The sequence below is a fragment of the Formica exsecta genome, unplaced genomic scaffold (assembly GCF_003651465.1).
Source record: "Formica exsecta isolate Colony F162 unplaced genomic scaffold, ASM365146v1 scaffold196, whole genome shotgun sequence".
NCBI classification, from domain to species: domain Eukaryota; kingdom Metazoa; phylum Arthropoda; class Insecta; order Hymenoptera; family Formicidae; genus Formica; species Formica exsecta.
Genome location: NW_021849259.1, coordinates 715,801 through 734,104, shown reverse-complemented (window position 1 = coordinate 734,104; position 18,304 = coordinate 715,801). Strand labels below are relative to the sequence as shown.

Sequence of the window (18,304 nt, the reverse complement as noted above, 5' to 3'; positions counted from 1 at the left end):
TCTATATATCTTACTAAAAAATAAATAGCCGCTATCTTCGTTTTATTTCTCGTAATCGGGTGATGTAGGTTACGAGACGACGAAGAATTAGTATTAAACGAAGAACATTACGACGGCGGTATCACGGAACAAACGGCGCTCACAGTGAAAAACGCAACTCCTAGCGACATGGGTTCTTACAAATGCATCCTGCAGAACAGCGCCGACTCATCCGTTTCCGAGGACGACGTAGAGGTCTCGGTCTTTTGTAAGTATTACGTAAGATGGATAACAGCGACATTTAATTCCTGAATGTATCTAATATAGAGCAGTTGATCACAAAATCCAAAAATTGATACAATTTTAAATCGCTTTTTATAAAGCTCCAGATGAATCTAAATATCGGAAGGAGAAACACTTTATCCTCTTTCATTTCTCGAGACATAACTTTCAGTTAGATAACGTATTCTTCTATTAGAACACGACGATTTTATATCCGAAGCTACGCGATTACATCGGGAATAAAGTTGAAGAGAGAATTTGACATGCGACGTATATTTTTTTATTCCGTTTTATACTCGCGATGTGACGCAGATGTGTATTCCAATTTTTATCACGCACATACACATATGATATCGTATGTAGACAAACCGGTGGTGGAGGTGATAATGGATCCGGAAACACCTGTGAACGAGGCAGATCGTCAGAACGTTTCGTTAACGTGTGAGGTCAATGCCGGTAATCCGGCGATGCTGACAGCCGTCCGTTGGTATTTGGACGGTGATCTATTGAAAGAACTTCCGGACTGCCCGAGAAACAGCACTGCCATGACAACGACAACCGAGGAATCGTCGACGTTCTGCGACATCGACCCCAGCAAGTTGCTGCTGGAATCTGTCGGCCGTACCTTCCACGGCAACTACTCCTGCGAGGGGAGAAACGAGGCCGGCTGGGGACCAATCTCTCCGAGCACGCCTGTCATAGTTTATTGTAAGTCCTCTCTGTCACGCGTCAGTCATTCGTGTTATGCGGTGATGGAAGAGAAGTTGGCGAGATATCCATTACGCGTTCCGAATCGTAATTCGTTACGTCCATTATTCGCGTTTCGAACTTCACATGTACATTTTGATGATATAAATAGGTACTCTCGCACATACGCAATTTTTTTTTTTTTTTTTTTTATATTATTTGTCAACGAATCTTTTTTGGGGAAAAAAAGGTGATATCAAGTTCAATTTAAACAATCTATAATTCATCAACGATCTGTTATTCATGATTTTGTATGTCTCTCATATTTTACTTTAAATATATTCTAAATGTTTCCCTCTATATCATATGATATAAAATTATAAATGAAATATTATCCCAAATTTGTCACAAATTATAAATTATTTAAAATAGATTTTATATAAATTACATAGCTGCAAGCTCTTATATAAAATTTTATCATCAATATCAAATAACGTTATAAAAGTATTCGTTTACGTTTGATGCTAATTACAGCAATGATATCGATAAATTATCGATTGTTTTATCTTGATATTGTTATACCAACAATATCGTGTTTTATTACATTAATCAGATTATATTTGGCGCGAGCGCCCGTCTCTCTCCTCCGTTTTCATTCCCTCTCTTTCTTTCTGGTTTTTCTTTCGCATCCTGTATATTTTTGAAATATTTCCTCAGATAAGCCCGGCCCGACATCGATAACGTATGAACCTCGGCAAGTAGTGAAGAAACATCCATTATCTATTACTTGCTTCGTTTTGGATCCCGGACGACCGAAGGTGTCGGGCTTCAAGTGGCTGCGCGGCTGGCACCGTCTTCCAGACGAGAACGACGCTACGCTCTTCATCGAATCGGTTAATTTGGAAACCGAGACGAATTTCACGTGCCTGGCTTACAACGATGCCGGCGACGGCGACCCGGCCACAACGTTTATCGACGTATCCGGTAAGCGACATATGTCAATGCACCCAGTAACTACATATAACCGGCAATTTAACGAATTGCGTAACAACATTTCAAAACCAGATCAACAGCGGTATTTAAGGTTTTAAACAATTTAGTTCCCCCTTCGCCGTTATGCATACATGAATAATCGAAACGTATATCCTCATCGAAATTAAACTCGGGTATTCTGGAAAATTTGAATTCGCATAATACTCGATGTGACATATGTCGGTACCCGTGGCAATTTTGACATTTTACATTAAACATACAGCTCTTCTATTCCCCTACGTGATAAAATAGATATTGTCCGACATTTCTCGTAATAATAGATTCCATGCTTAACCAAGAGTTATCGCTTTTCATCAGCGGCTCCGACGTTCATCAAGAAGCTGCACTCATATCGCGGTTACGTCTACAACTCGCCTAACGTGAGCATCATGTGTTGGATCGAATGCGCTCCAATCTGCAATATTTCTTGGCTGAGAGATGATATTCCCATGGACTTCTCGAAAACGAATCGATACTACGTGTTGAACGTTTATCATCCGCCTGACCCGAGGACCAACGACTTCGAGAGCATCCAATCGACCCTTGTATGGAATCTGACCGTCTGGCCGAACGGTCAGCTCGACCGTGACGAGGATAACGTCAAATTCACCTGCAAAAGCAGTAGCAACGGGATTGGCCCAGGCGTGGAGAGCAGCACTCATTTTCACGTCGAGTGTACGTTTTGTTCGAAGTTTTTTTTTTGTACGGATGCGTATCTTTGCTCGCTTGCATAAATCGATGGTATAAAGATTCACTTTTTAAGCGATTATTACATAGAAAGGACAAAAATATTTCTAATATTTGGAGAAAATTTTCTCTACTTGTATGGCTGATTTAATATCTTTCAATTTTCGATATACATTGGCAAATATAAAATATAAATTCCAGTAACTTAATTTCAGATCGTTTAAAGCTCACACGAAAAATATTTTTATAAGTTGAGAAAAAGAAAATATTTTTATCAAAAAAAGGTTTGTTGCCAAAGATTATTAAATATCCGATTTTTTTTCTTTCCTAAAAAGTCCCTCCGGAAGATATCACGATCTCGAAGAAGATGATCAATGTGACAGTGGACACGATCGCGGAAATCGTCGAGTGCGACGCGAAAGCACGACCAAAACCGAACTTCCGGTGGTTCCGTGAAGGTTCACCCACCGACACTATTACGGAGGGTCACGTGCTCGACTTGAAAATGCCGGTACCCAGACGTAGCAACGGCACTTACTACTGCGAGGCGTCGAATCGTCACGGTTCTCTGAATATCTCGATGGTTATGAATGTGCAATGTAAGCTTCCACTGCATTTTCAAGCGAATGAGCTAACAGTTTCAAGAAGATTCTTCAATTTATTGAGTAGATTCATTTAAGAAGGCGAATATCGAATACATTAATCGTAGAATCTTTTTCTTTCATCTTTTTCCGACCGTTTAAATCTATTTAAAGAGAAATTTTTCAGATTATATTTTTTTGATGATCATAATATCTTTTTAAAAAAAAAAAAAGATAATGTTTTAAATGTATTCAAATTTTTTGTTAATATATCGCTATTCAAAATCATAGATCCCATTTTTTTACATTGCTTTTGATATAGCTAAACTATATTTTCCATATAGTTAAACCGGAATGTCACATAGAGAAGGAACGATTCGATGGCCAGGATTACGTGGTTTGCTCAGCCGTCGCAAATCCGAAGGAGACGGACTTCAGCTGGTCTTTGAAGAACGAAAACGACACGCTGGAGCAAATCGCAGAAATGCGAAATGGGCGAAGTTACATACTCCTCGATACCTCGATCACTAACTTCCGGACATACGTGTGTGTAGCAAATAACACAATCGGCCACTCCGTACCGTGCGAGCACGACATACCAGGTTGGTATAGCAAAACTTTTCATCGATTCGCTAATAGCGCCAAGCTTGTATTATATTTTCTTGCAAAGGAAGTAGAAGTTTTTACCAAGAAGTTTTTAACACGCGGACTTTATATTAAAAAATATTATCGCGTTTCGACACATTTTTTTTCATATTCGCGAAAAAAATATACATAAAAAAGATATATTAACATAATATAGAAGTTTCTTTATAACAGCCGTATAGAGAGTTTGTGAATTTACATAATTGAAAAGTTACGAACATAGGATAAAGTTATTCATTGTATGTTTGTTGCGAGTGAATTTTCCGTATATGTAGTTTCGATGAAATCAAACATATTTACTAAATATATTTACTAAATATTTACTAAATTTTAAAATATCTATGCTAAATTAATATACATATATGTATATATAATTTGATATATAAATACATATACATATATAAATATTGACTGGAAACTAGAATCCATTTCGTAATATTACTACATTTTTATTCATATTATATTCAATAATTATATGTGATATTTTTGCGTTGTAGATTTGGAACATGTTTGCATAAAATTACTTATATTATTGCATAATTGCATTAAAATAATGATTCTAATCCGTCTTTAATTTATAATCAAAGTGATGAGTTTTGATCTGTCGATCATAAATATTAAAAAAATTTTGTTGTTCTATAGCCCACCATGGACACAAAAGTAAGTTTATATTATTCCAGGTCTTGCGTTTAATATGTATCTTAAATATAATTGCTATTTGTATATATATAATTAGCATATTTAGCATTTGTATTGTGTATCACGATATAGAACTTTCAATAATAATTTATTTGAGATTTTAATCGAAATACATTGTGTTACGTTCAAACGCTCTGCGTAAATGAATGAAACTAAAACAAAGATTTTTTTAAACTTTATGCTATATCTATTATAGCTGTGTAAGCTATGGATCAGTTTTATGAATTTGAGACGCAATATACATACTTTAATCTTTCCAATTATTTGTAATCTCTTTTTTTATCATCTCTTTATTTCAGTGCATATTTTTAAACATTTTTTTATAATTTTGATGATACTCGATATACCTATCTCTCCAACAAAAGTCGTTATACGGATTAATCGCGCCATGAAACAAAGATATCATCTTTTCACTGTTTGTTGTAACGCTATTATGATATTTCCATATTTTGATATGAATAATGAAAGTGCTTTGCGCGTGCATTATTCTCTTTGTATGCATTGTTTATATCGACTGTTGTTATCGATTATTGTACAACCTATCACATTGCAGGTCATATACCCTGGTGGCATCAATTGGAGGGTAATCTGCTGCTAATTATTATCATCGTAGTGGTGGTCCTGATACTAGTTCTAATACTAATCTGCGTGGCCATCTACATCGTGTGCCGACGTAAACGCAGTCAGATGAAATGTAAGTTATCTTTATATAATATCTATTTGATATATCATATATTTGATATATCACAGAATCGCTATCGGCGACTTGCATGGCATACTAGATCGTGAAGCGAAATTTCTTCGATCCTCTTTATATCGGATCGATAACGTACTCAATACGCGTGAAATTTTTAATGTAACTTCTCCAAATTTTATCACAAAAATGATTTTTATTTTGTAGTACCTTTGAAAAATTAAATATTTTGCGCGTTAAAAATTAAATCTGAATTATTATAAAAATATATATATACATATTTTGATATATCCAAATTAGCCGATAAATATCATTATCTTATATTCAATAATTTATAAACTATTTTTTATAATTTGACAAGCAATCTATAATTGTTGTAATTAAACACAGAAAAAGAGTGCAATTAACAATAATATTTGTTTAATATATACTAACGACATTATTTTTTAATCTCATCAATGTCTTTATGTTTATGTCCCGATACATATACCTTCGTTAATATAAAAAATATCTTCTCGAAAAGTTAATACGTACAAGAGAGACCTGAACATGCAAATTTATTGTTTTATATTTTAAAAATTATTAATTAATTACTTGTGTTAATTTTTGTGCTTTCTTTGTGAACGTAATTGAATTTGACTGATAAACCTTCTCGTAACAAATAATGGCTTGAAACGCGCGTAATCGTAAGTATATCAAAGTTATCTTACCACATGAATCCGTAAAACATCCATTAAACTGTTTCGTTTATCTGATATTTACTGAAAGAGTAGACTTTGTTCCGGAAAGTATATTCTTTTTCTTGACAAAAAAACATATGTTAACCCGTCCATGCAAAAACAGACGTAGATATATATTCTTACACGTTGTATAAAAAGTATATTATATCTTTATAATTTATGCCAAGTAGAGTAAAAGCATGCTCACTATTTGATATATTTTTGTATAAAGTAGCTAAACAATGTAAGATTTCCATTTAGATGGAGATACATATGTATAAACTATTATTACGGACAAACGCGTGCTACGCTGCTATAATGTTGATTCGGATTAATTCGATTGCAATAACATCCAATATTTTTTCTTTTTATTATGAATATAATTCATGATATAAATATAAATACAAGAATGTGATATTTTATGAGATATAAATAACTTAAAATAATTCTCAGAAATATTTTAAAAATATATTAATTAAAAATATAAATATTATGTTGTCATTTTTGGCACAACCTGCTTTTGTGAATATAAATAGTATTTATTTCACAATATAAATGTTAATGTGTCTAAAGAAATTAATTAAATTAAAAAACTTTTTAACTCGAAAGAGCCAGATTTACTTTAGATTAATACAGTCTCTAAGCAAAACGATACGGCTTCAGATATAAATAGTTACTGATATTGATTAATAATGATTTCCATTTCTTTTCGCCGCGTTGCAAATAAGATTATATAATAATAATAGATGTGTATGTTTGATATTGGGCTAGTGACACAGATTCTAAGCTCTTTTGCATAACAAGATTTTCACTTTAACAAGATTTTAAGTACGATTCCAAATATCAATGCGCGCGCACGTAAGAATACGATGACATTAATAAACAACGATCGATATGCATGCAAAGTAAGCTCATTCGTATACGGAACGATATTGTTTACCGGATATAACTCTGTAAATTAAATTTACAATTTTTCATTGTAATAAATTTAATGGCACCATAGTTAAGAAGAATAGCAGAATCTACTTTTAGTATCGCTGCAACGTAAAATTGCCGTTCTGTAATAATTGCGATAAAGGGCATGTTCGTATTAATTAAACGCAGTAATTTCTGCGCGTTTTTCTACAATTCTTCTGCAATTAAAAATTAATTGCTTTAATTAATGGTGCGCGTATAGCTATAACAATATATATAATTTTTCCAAAATAAACGTGGATGTTCAAAAGTAAAACGGAATAATAGAATTATGTATAATATATAAAATTTGGATAACGTTTATACTCGTTTATGAATTAATTTCAAATAATATTTGATAAAAGGATATGTTTAATATAAGCTTTACGATTGTTTTAGCGAAACTTTCAGCACAATAAAAAAAAAGAAACAATGCAATGTTCTTGCTTAAAAAATTATTTTCATTTGTGTGTAGTAAATTTTTATAGTATATAAAAAAATTACAACAAAATGATGTTCCCTTACAAGTTGCATTTTAAAAAACACACACGCCTTGTTCATAATTAATGACAATTAACACATTACGGCAGCGAGCATGCGTTTGTTCAGTAGTTTTCACTAACACGAAACTGATTCGTTTCTGCTCTACTTTTTAATTTGGACTTGCTAAACAAAACACAGACAGTAACCGGGTGGTCGAGCTGGAGGAACGCGAACAGTAAGTACAAACCGCAGCACATTACGTTTTTTGTTTATGTTATTTTAGTTAAACAATAGCTCTTGATTTGCCGGTATTGGGTCAGCTTTAGTTAGGTTTGCTCGATAAAGGCAATACGGTGGAGAAAAGCTTGCTAAAAATATAGAATGCATTTTTTGCTTTATAAAACACGTTTTCTATATACACAATTGTAGATAGAATTTATTGATATTATTTATGCTTATAGTCTCCATTGATGTACGTAGCCCCCTGTAAATTATTATGCGTATAATAAATTATTATTATAAATTATAATAATAATTTTAATGTATTTAATACAGTCGGTAAAGAATACATATGTCAACAATTTTATTTTTTAATAAGGAATTTATCATCATTATCAAAATTAAAGTAGAATTGCATTTACAATAATAAACATGTTTAAATTGACAATATTGGAGATTAAAAAACATACGTTATATTTTATACTATTATTATTATAAATTTGAAATATATGAAATATTCGCAGATAGAGAAACATATTATATTAATGAATTAACGATACAAACTCAAATATATATATATATATATACTAATCATATCTTAGATTATGGTAAATCTCTTCGGTGGAAATATAATTTGTCGAGTTAATTGTTTATTTTACTTCATTTTATTGACTATAGTTATTCAGAAATATATATATATATATATTGTTCATTCGTATAACATATTTCAATTACCTGCACCAACACTAACAAACGTAATATCATGCACTTGATGATCGATAAATGCATAAAGGATAGCCGATTCTATTGGCGCGCTTGTCCACGATAGCATGCAAGTTTGTCTCCGACCTGAAATCTCGCAGGAAATAATCCTCTCTCTACAATACCTGAATACATATCCTATTGCATAATTTAACTACCGCTTCCGGTCTACAGTAGTTATTGTCAACTTGATACAAGCGAGGTAGGTAGTTATAATTGTTCGCGAGAGAGCGAACGAGGTGTTCTACATGACGCTCTTTCACGTGCTGCAGTTATCGCGTGTGTAACTTCTTGCATAATTCAACAAAGATCGCTTGTAATCGTTAATACGGGCTTTGTAATGACCATGCAAAGTTGCTGGGGGAATACCTTCGGAATTACAAGGTAGGTGGAGGATTTGCACGGATTAGAGTACACATTTCCCGGGAGCCTATCCATCTCGATAGAGGATCGATGATGGAAATTGAAAAGTGCCCTCAGCTACACGTTAAATTATCAATTTTGCATCGCGAAATGTGCAACGTATAAAATCTTGATACAATTTATATTATAATCCTCCTTTGTGCGTACGGAAAGCGCGGATTATAATTAAAGCACGGTCGTGTAAAAAGTTTTCCTATTATTTTATCAAGATTAAAATTATCTTATTTTTCTACCTATATCCCTACAGCTGATATTCTAGGAGTGTAACCTTTTGTGGAAAAGTGCGCGCGCGCGCGCTATCAGGCTTTTTGCAAGATAATGTTACAAGTTACGTTGCTACAAAGGAGCAACGTTGGAAAATATTTTTAAACGCTAACGCTCAAGGCCTCTTCTTACCACGATATTTTTAAAGAATGCATCCGCACACATTTTCGTCATACAATGTCATGTTACTCCATCGCACGCGCAATCTTTTTGATACACGGGACGGTACGCGCTTCATCCTATAAATCTACAAGCTGCACGGCCGAGTTTACATTTAATTTAGTCCTTTCTCTTATCAGTGTTGGTTCTACCGCGTGGATATCTCTCCTGGTACTTCTGAGAAAGCTTACAAACAACCGCTTATAACAACGGAATGCACACAACGGTTGCACAATAAATATATGGCACCTCGCCCCCTCAATTCGCGGAGACGAGAAGTCAGTTCGTTGGGAAAAAAAAATAACGCCTACATGAGGAATTGTTCGGGGAAAAAAAAACAAAACGCACGTGTTTATTCTGCCTTCGGTCTCGCGAGTTTCTGTTGTTGAATGCGGCACATCAACAATCATATCTTTCGCGTGACGAAGAAATGTCGCGTGACTTATGGCGATAGAGAAGGGACTGCGTTGTGCAAATTGTTTCCCCGGGCATTTTAAAGCAAGATTATGGTAGAACGATGCACTCATTTTTTGCATGGAATTTAAGGACATTAGAAATCTATTCACCGCAGATTGAAATTACACCAACGTAGAATAGTACACCATCGTGTGCATAGATATATTTTTCTGATAGCGAAGTATTATAGCGCAATGAAAAACAAGATTGAACGATACTGAATCCCGTAGAGTATGTAGTAAATGTTATTTAAAAATATAACAATCATACAAAAATACGAAAAATAAAAATAATAAGATAAAAATCATCGATTAAAACAGACAGTACAATTAATTAATTTTTTAGAGAGATTTTAGATTCATGATAAGATCTTTCAGTGAGATTTCAGATGAGATTTCTGATCTGCAAAATCTCACTCAAGTGTTGTATTATAATCGAAGCCGTCAGTGACTATTCACTGCTTTTCAGTGATAATATAAAAATATAACAATATATACACAAATTCCATTTAAGAGAGTTCCCAAGTGTAATATTTTTTCATCTCCTACTCGGTTATAACATTATTTTTGATTTTTCTCAAAATCGACAGTATTATTATTCTCGAATATCTAGACACAATGCGTGCTGGAATGTCGCGAATTCGGATATAAAGGGATTATTGACGCCCGTTGTACATGCCAGATTAATTGGCTGCGTGAACGTAACAAACATTAAACCGCGGCACGCGTACTCTAATTTCATCTAACGAACGGGCGATAATTGTTTCATTTTCTAAATTAGCTCGCGCGCAATTTCACGGTTTACCGTGTACGCTCCCATTAATAGAGCTCTCTGGAAATGCGCAATTTCACAGATTCATGAAATCTCGTCGTAATTTCTTTCCACGCCTTTCCGCTTATTTGTTAATGGTCCATGATAAATCGAATAAGAAATACGCTCACGTATGACATCGCGATAAGTCCGTCTTGATGGATATTCGCCGCACTCACGAGTGCATTTGCACGTGCACGGCATCTGGAAAGGTGCGTTTATCATCGCATGCCGCTCGCATTCGACGAATTATTTTATTTCAAACGGTCTTAAAGGTCGCCCAGCTCTGCCCGATTTAGCGGACACGAGTCATTAGATTAGCCCCGACACACACACGCGCGCGCGCGCACGTCGATAATTGCCGTCCGTTCGATCCATGAGCAATGTAACGCGGCTCTGCGACAAGACTTTAAACGAAGCGTGCAATAAAACTGCGAAGTGCTGGAAAAGCTTCAAAACGTCGAGCAATGGCGTAACAAAGGGCCCCAGCACGAAAAAAAAAAGAGAAAATGGGGGATAAGAAGAGAAAAGATGAAAAAAAAGCAAGAAAGCAAGAGAGAAGGAAAAAGAGAAAAAGGAAAATAAGTAATATAAAGAATGAACGATAAAATGGCACAAGAAATATAAAGAAAAATGTAAAAAAAGAAATATAAAAAAGATAGAAAGATGATGACAAAGATCAACGCGTTGCCTGAAATAAAGGACGAAGAAAAACCCGAAGTTCATCTGTGTGTGTGGTGCCGGAAGGATCCGCAAACATTGGCTACGTCACTGCGACGGGAAATATACCGAATGGAAAACGTCGTACCGTGAATCGTGCTGGAGAAATCACAGTTTCTCGCAATGCAATCTTTTATACCATACGTACGCTTGACGGCAATACTCGACAACGCTTTCCCGACTTCTATTCTCGATGACATTTTTCCCTTGAGCACTTCGTTCCGCGGACCTTGAAAATTTCGCGTGAATTAAAAGTTTGCATATGCAGTTTCAACGACAGCCAAAACCCGGTGTTTAAATCCGCATCATTTTATTGAAAACATTCCGTATAAAGATGATGAGAATTAATTATAATCTTTTTGTATAAGGATATTCCAGAAAAATATTTTTTATTATTGCGTAATTATAATGTTTTCTCAATTCTGCTTTTCTTTTTCTTAGTATTAATCAATTTTTTAGCGTTATTCAAAATTTACTTTCAAGATTATTCCGTCTTTTCTGTCCAAGAAAGAAAATTTATAATTTGATTAAAACGCATGTTGTTATATTTACTACGCTTTGTTTAGTACAATTAGTATAACTTGCTTAGAGAATAATTATGCTTTTAATTATAATCTGTGTTCATTACATGTAAAATGTTTAAACTGGGTGTACACATAAAACGGAAGATATATAAACCATTAAATTTATAATTATTATTTATTATATATTTATTAAATTCATATTTTTATTTTTCGCGGACTTATGTAAATAAATTTAATCATGAGAACATATTCAACAACGGAGATATTAATTTATTCGCGTGATTCAGTATCGATCGAGCTTTCTATTTTTACAGTACTAAAATTTCGTTATTTCGCGAGCTGAGAAGGAAGACAAACGTGCTTGAGCTACGGCGGATTTTCTGCACTGAGATTTATTTCCGTCTTTAAAGGTCCTCTGATCCTACCAGAGACACGACATGCCACGCAATGTTCCTCATTTAGATAATGCAATTCGAGATGATATAATAGCTTAACGCAAAAACACATTGTCAAGAAGCTTGCAGAAAATTTTATTTCGCGAATAAATTATTTTTCTATTCCGCAAAACACGTGGCTCATTTATTAAAATTCGTGTGACGTTTTATTTAAAATGTGGAACGGTATTCTTGTCTCAAAAATAAGAAAAGAGCATTTGTTATCTTGTCAAATACAGCTTGATTCTTGAGGAAGATTCCTGCAACTGATTCATCTTCCTATTCGTTCTCTCGCACGTTTGATCTCTCATCTCTCTCGTTCTCGGGACAATTCAGGTCAAATGGGGTAATCGAGATTTTTGGGTTAAATTGGACAACGCAATGAGTTTCCAATAAAGTTTCTAAATTTATTATAGATGCTATTTCTCTTATAAATAAATATTAAAGGACTCATAAATATTTAACGACTCATGTTTTATGTAAAGTTGGCCATTTCCAAAAAGATATATGATAACTTTTGATATATATACTTAGTATAAATGAATTCATATCATTAAAAAATAAAAAGGTCTTTTTTTATTCATCATTATAGAATCGTCTATACTTATCTCGATACCTTTTCTCTAATTTTATCACCGAGACTCACTGCGTCGCGTTCCATTCATCTCGTTCGTCCAGCTCAATTATCCCGTATGACCTCGATCGTTATAACAGTCCAGACGGTGGACCGCCCAGTCCCACGGTATCCTCGCACTCGGTGCAAAGCCCGGCGCAGCCGACGCCGGCACCGAGATGGCCCTTGAAGCCGGGCGTGCTGGTGCACATCAATCGGACTCACAGCCTACGATCCGGCGGCCTGAGCATTCGCGCGAACGAGTCTAATCTGCGTAACGAGCTGGTGGGCAAACAGAGCGACGAATCGTTCAGACAGCGATTCCTAGACGAGACGCCGTTGTCACCGATCAGCTGTAATCCGGCACGCGCGGTATTTCGTCGCGGTAGGAAAGATCAGGCCGTTCAGAGGACGACCAGCATGACCAGTCTGCACGAGGACGGTATGCTCGCCCGGGCTAACAAAATAAAAGCCATGTTTGGGGTACAGCTCAAGGAACAGGCCACTCTGCCCGGTATATCTCGAGAGAAGACAGGTAAGAAAGTCGCAAACTACGATGCGACGTTAATCCGTTTACATTCGCGACCGCTTGTGCTTTGCAATTCCTTGCATCTCTATGTAAGATGTCGACTTTTCACACAATTTTTAAAGTTGAAACTTCTTGAGGCAGAATATATTTGAATATTAGTATTTCTAATTTCACACGAAAAATTATCCGACGCGTTTACAGCGACATAAGCTAGATACACGGCCGCGCACCAGCGGAGAAGCAAATGTTTGTGAATGCAAATAGTTTAAACAAATAGCTGTTCCGTACCGAAAATAAACCAAACGTACCCTCTTGATCTCTCCCGCATCCGCAAGATATATGCGTAGTATTATACATACAGTGAGCCAGTAGATAGATTATTATTTTATATTTTTTCTGTGAAAAAATAATGACAGGCATTGAATCTCGGCGACCGCATTATCCGCTTTATGGACACATAATACCACATATTTCATCGATATCTTTTATTATAGAATACTTTATATGTATATATACACACATGCACACCAAATATATGTATGTATGTGTATATATACATATATGATCCGTAGTATTAGCCAGTTATCTTGGCAATATCTCACGTTATTGATTTTATAGTTCCATTCTTGGCAGAACTCGTTTCGCATTACTCTTTCTACAGTTTTTTTTTTTTTATGTAATATCTGTTTGTATATATGCATAAATTAGTACATACATCAAACAATATAGATAAAACACAACTCAAAACCTATATTAAAAAAAGAAAGGAAGCGTATCTCAATCAATAAATATTAAGATTTAGTTGAGGTTTGAGTGAGATAATTGTTACTTTATATTATATTAATTTAACCATGCAATCTTCTTCACTGTTTGTTTTAAAAGTTGAATAAAGTCAACGAGAGATAAAGAAAGAAAGAACATGGAATCCTTGTATATTACATTTGGCTTGTGAGAGATTGAAAATATCGCAAAATTTTATGCATGTATATAGTAATGTAACTAGAAATCAGAAATGAGAGTCTTCTTTTTCTACTTTTTTTTTTTTTTTTTTTTCGATTGTCGTCACAGGTAATAATAGACTTTATCGTGTTATCTTCCATTAACCGTGACTTCTCTTTTTACGCGCTTCCAATGTAGTGAAACGAAAACGTCGTCGTGTTATTGGATAGTACGTGATATGTGAAGTACGTGAAATCTCATTAAATACACAGTTAATATATACGATGCGTAATTAAACATCTAATCTTTCCCTTCCGACAAAAACTTCGTATTCTAGGAAGATATTCAATCTTGCTATCCCCAGAACGATGTTTATTTGAGAGTTTTATCGTTATTTACAGAACCCGCAGATTTAAAAAAATAATAGAAACATTCAAAACAAAGAAAGATCAATATCCAGTGCATTAAAATTAAATTCATTGTAATTAAAATTAGAAGAAATTAAATTTCGCATTTTGTAGAATTTAATATTGAAGTATTATTTGCCCATTATTATTTTTTTCCATTAGCACAAACGTGATAATAATACCACTTTTAATGATATTTTATACGGTACTTTTAAAATATAGAAAATGTATAATTTAATTTGAGAGACGAGCAATTTAATTACAAGATGAAAGGTAAAGAAGTCGTAAGAACAAATATTTCTGTATTTTTTACAATTCATGAAGTGTTAGATCTCACATTGTAAGGAAAACATGAAAACAAATTAGTTTCCAGAGAACGTTATATGATTCATTCTCTTGTAAACAATAAAATATTTTTTTTGTATTATTTTGTAATAATACATTATCTTAAAATTGGAGATGAAACATTTATATCCTATATTTATTTAACATCCATAATCGCATTGATTACGTTTGATCGAGCTATCGCATGAGAGAGGCTTTATGTGTTTGTGACATCGCTCGTTGTTGATTGTATGTTTCTTAGCCGTGACTTATAAAAGAATCGTGCCACGGCAGCGGATATTGCACACCATGGAATCATCTCGCGAGCCGCATCGTGGCAATACGTCTCGTAAGCGAAAAAAACCTGGGGCAGGTACGTACAAAATATTTCTATATAACGCGCATGTCATGACTTGACTCTTGCTCGCATAATTTGACTTAGAACCTTCTCCAAAATTGACGGATTTCCTTTCCCAATTTATGTGTTACTTCGCCAATACACATCGCCGGACGGAAGAAATACACATGTTAATGTGAGCACACAGATACACAGTGCGAATGTCACAATCATTAGTGCGAAATAGAGGGTTATTTAGCTATAGGCGATCCATACACACGCCGCACGCAAGAATTCATAGAATTCGCATTAACAAAAAATACACACAGCGACCGACCACATAAATTTCACTTTATCGCGATAAATTAATAATATTTCATTGTCTAATTTATACTCGAAACTACATATAATTTTACGCATTTTCTTCACGATATTATTCTTTTTGATTAAAATCATATAAAATTTCTTATCTATATTACAATCTCTTTAACAGAGAGATTTTATTATTTTGCAAAGTTATAAATAGATAATGACAATTATCAACGATGACACAATATTGTTATTCTATTGTATATTGATGTTTTGAGAAAACACTGTGATCGTAATACAAATTGTAAAATGTAAATTAGATAAAAAAAAATAGAAATATAAATTGAAAGCTAGGCTCGAATCGCGGGATTCAGAAATATGGAATTCTAATACAAGAAAGAAATTGCATTGATTACGAGATTGATTGCTGAGAATTTTTTAATCCCACGGTTACATCCTGAAATCCAATTCGAAATTGCAATCTGTTTCAAGCTTTTTTTTTTCTCGTTACCATGTTTTATATTCTTTATACTGTGCAATAATAAAAGTTGGTCTTTATATTGGATTAAGTTAAAATGTGTTGGTCGATCGTGGAACGTCGAATCTATTGCCATCGCCGACAATTTACGTCGCGACAATTTATGCAACGCCATTCTCTTTTTGCAATTGCAGATCCCAATCAAGCCGCGAATAACAATCATGTGAACAGCGTGTCGGAAGTTCTTCCCGACTCGGGGACGAAGACATTCTACGAAAACTTACCTTTCCACGGGATTCAAGCGCCTCCTAACAAGGTTAGTATAATGATCATTGTATAGAAGAAAAAGAAAGGCGAGAAGTTTTTGTCGGACAGCATGAGAGCATTCGACTTGCAACATGCACATTAGCGTGATTGTCAAAGAAAAAGGGAACTAATAATGGCAAATGTATCAGTCGCGAAAAATCAATTTGCAACAATCAACTTTAAATGTCGAAGCGCCAAGTGTAAAAAATATCACAAATATCTTTTATAAAAAAAAAATATCTTTTATAAAAAAAAAAATTGGACAACTAGAATGAGAGATATGCCGGAAGAGCAACATAATTTTAGATGAAAATTCACGCAAGATCGATCTAAGTTGATACATCGATACCCTCTTGGTGCACATCTCTGTCAGTTAGCCGCCAAGTTTCGTGAACAGTTCGTCGATTAACGTTGCCTCCTTCTGGCCAAATATATTCGAGAGGTGATAGCAAGTGAAATGCGGTGAAAGGCCAAGAGGGTAGATATTAGTACGACCCTTCGCGTCGCTCAACCTCTTCGAAGGCCCGCAAGCACTTAGAAGTGCCTCACCACTTCAACATATGGTTCCTCCTACGGTATTGCTCGTGCTTCACTGTGTAAGAGCTATCTACCTACTGAGCTTGGTTACATAGAAACCTCTTTCGACCCTCGTAATGGCTATAATGTTATTTCGCAATGACTTTCCAAATCGCTGTTTCGTAATTAAGAGGCCAGTCCTGGGCTCGTTCGCTTTATCGAATCATCGCGCGAATGCGTTCGCCGTCACCCCCGCTACTTCTCGTCCCTTTTTATCAGCAGACTCACCCGTTGCGTTAACCGCGAATTATTACAGTTAATTGATTTGCCTCAAGCAAACATTAAAATAATTAATTCCGCCATTTCACAAACGGCTCGCGCTTCTGTTTGAGTTTGAATAATTAGAATGGAAGAAGACGTCTCTAAAGTGAATTTATTACACCTGAAGGATCACGGAATCTTTTAAAATAACAGAACTTATGGTCATCTTGCAAATTAAGCGTTATACACAAAGAAATTTCAGTAAAACGTAGATGCAAATTTCTAGCTACCTTGTATGCTTAAACGGAAAAGAATATCATGTATAACGCGTTAAAAAGAAGAATGTTATTCTTGTGTATCGGAAAGTTCGCAATAATACATGAGATATTATGATCTAAGTCTCCTTTGCTTTAGAAACGCGTTCGATGACGTCGAAATCTTTACGATGTAAATTCTGCCATCTCAATCGATTCTACCACGTCGCGTTTCTCAAGCGAATAAATATATCGGTCTCTCTTGAGTCGTCGAATATTCTGCAAAAGATATTCTACTTTGTAGAGCGTCAGTTCGAGAATGTTACGGACTCTCTTCGAACTAAGATTTATTTTGTAATACGACCGATTTGATATCTTGAGAAAACAATTCTTTACGATATATAATAATATTCTGTATTTATATATTTTAATACTTACAAAATTTTTTTATTTTTTATTTCTATTTAAACATAAATTACATTATATCGAAATATTTAAATATCAAAATATTGATGGAAAGAAATAAAAGTAATTAATAATAGCGACTGACAATTTGCTGTCATTATATCTCGCGGTGATTAATATACAATAAATATCGTTGCTTGTCAATGATATTATTGTTGGTTGCAGAGTTGAGGTTTGTAATCGCGTCGCTTTTAGCGATAATCATGCGAAATCGATACTGCTAAAATGCATGTCTAGTGAAACATTCATTTGTTTAATACGTCGTCAAAGTGTTTTATTCGCGTGAGACGTGATACTCTCACAATGATACTCTGCACGCAGCGAAAAATAACTGCGAATCAAAAGCAGATAAT

The 18,304-nt window shown here is 34.5% G+C and overlaps 1 protein-coding gene across 3 annotated transcripts in view; it reads left to right on the top strand.

Annotated features, from left to right (window-relative positions):
- Positions 1-18,304, top strand: part of LOC115234191 (hemicentin-1) — a 191,105-nt gene that overhangs the window by 157,055 nt on the left and 15,746 nt on the right. Inside the window, exons 10-21 of one of the 3 annotated variants that reach the window (XM_029805010.1) lie at positions 69-247; positions 625-969; positions 1,666-1,932; positions 2,299-2,655; positions 3,003-3,266; positions 3,593-3,850; positions 4,536-4,553; positions 5,146-5,286; positions 7,641-7,677; positions 12,928-13,361; positions 15,288-15,398; positions 16,344-16,465. In XM_029805010.1, the coding sequence (XP_029660870.1) occupies positions 69-247; positions 625-969; positions 1,666-1,932; positions 2,299-2,655; positions 3,003-3,266; positions 3,593-3,850; positions 4,536-4,553; positions 5,146-5,286; positions 7,641-7,677; positions 12,928-13,361; positions 15,288-15,398; positions 16,344-16,465 (2,533 nt within the window). The remainder of the gene's footprint in view (positions 1-68; positions 248-624; positions 970-1,665; positions 1,933-2,298; positions 2,656-3,002; positions 3,267-3,592; positions 3,851-4,535; positions 4,554-5,145; positions 5,287-7,640; positions 7,678-12,927; positions 13,362-15,287; positions 15,399-16,343; positions 16,466-18,304) is intronic. The other 2 variants (XM_029805012.1, XM_029805011.1) reach the window with 2 other exon arrangements.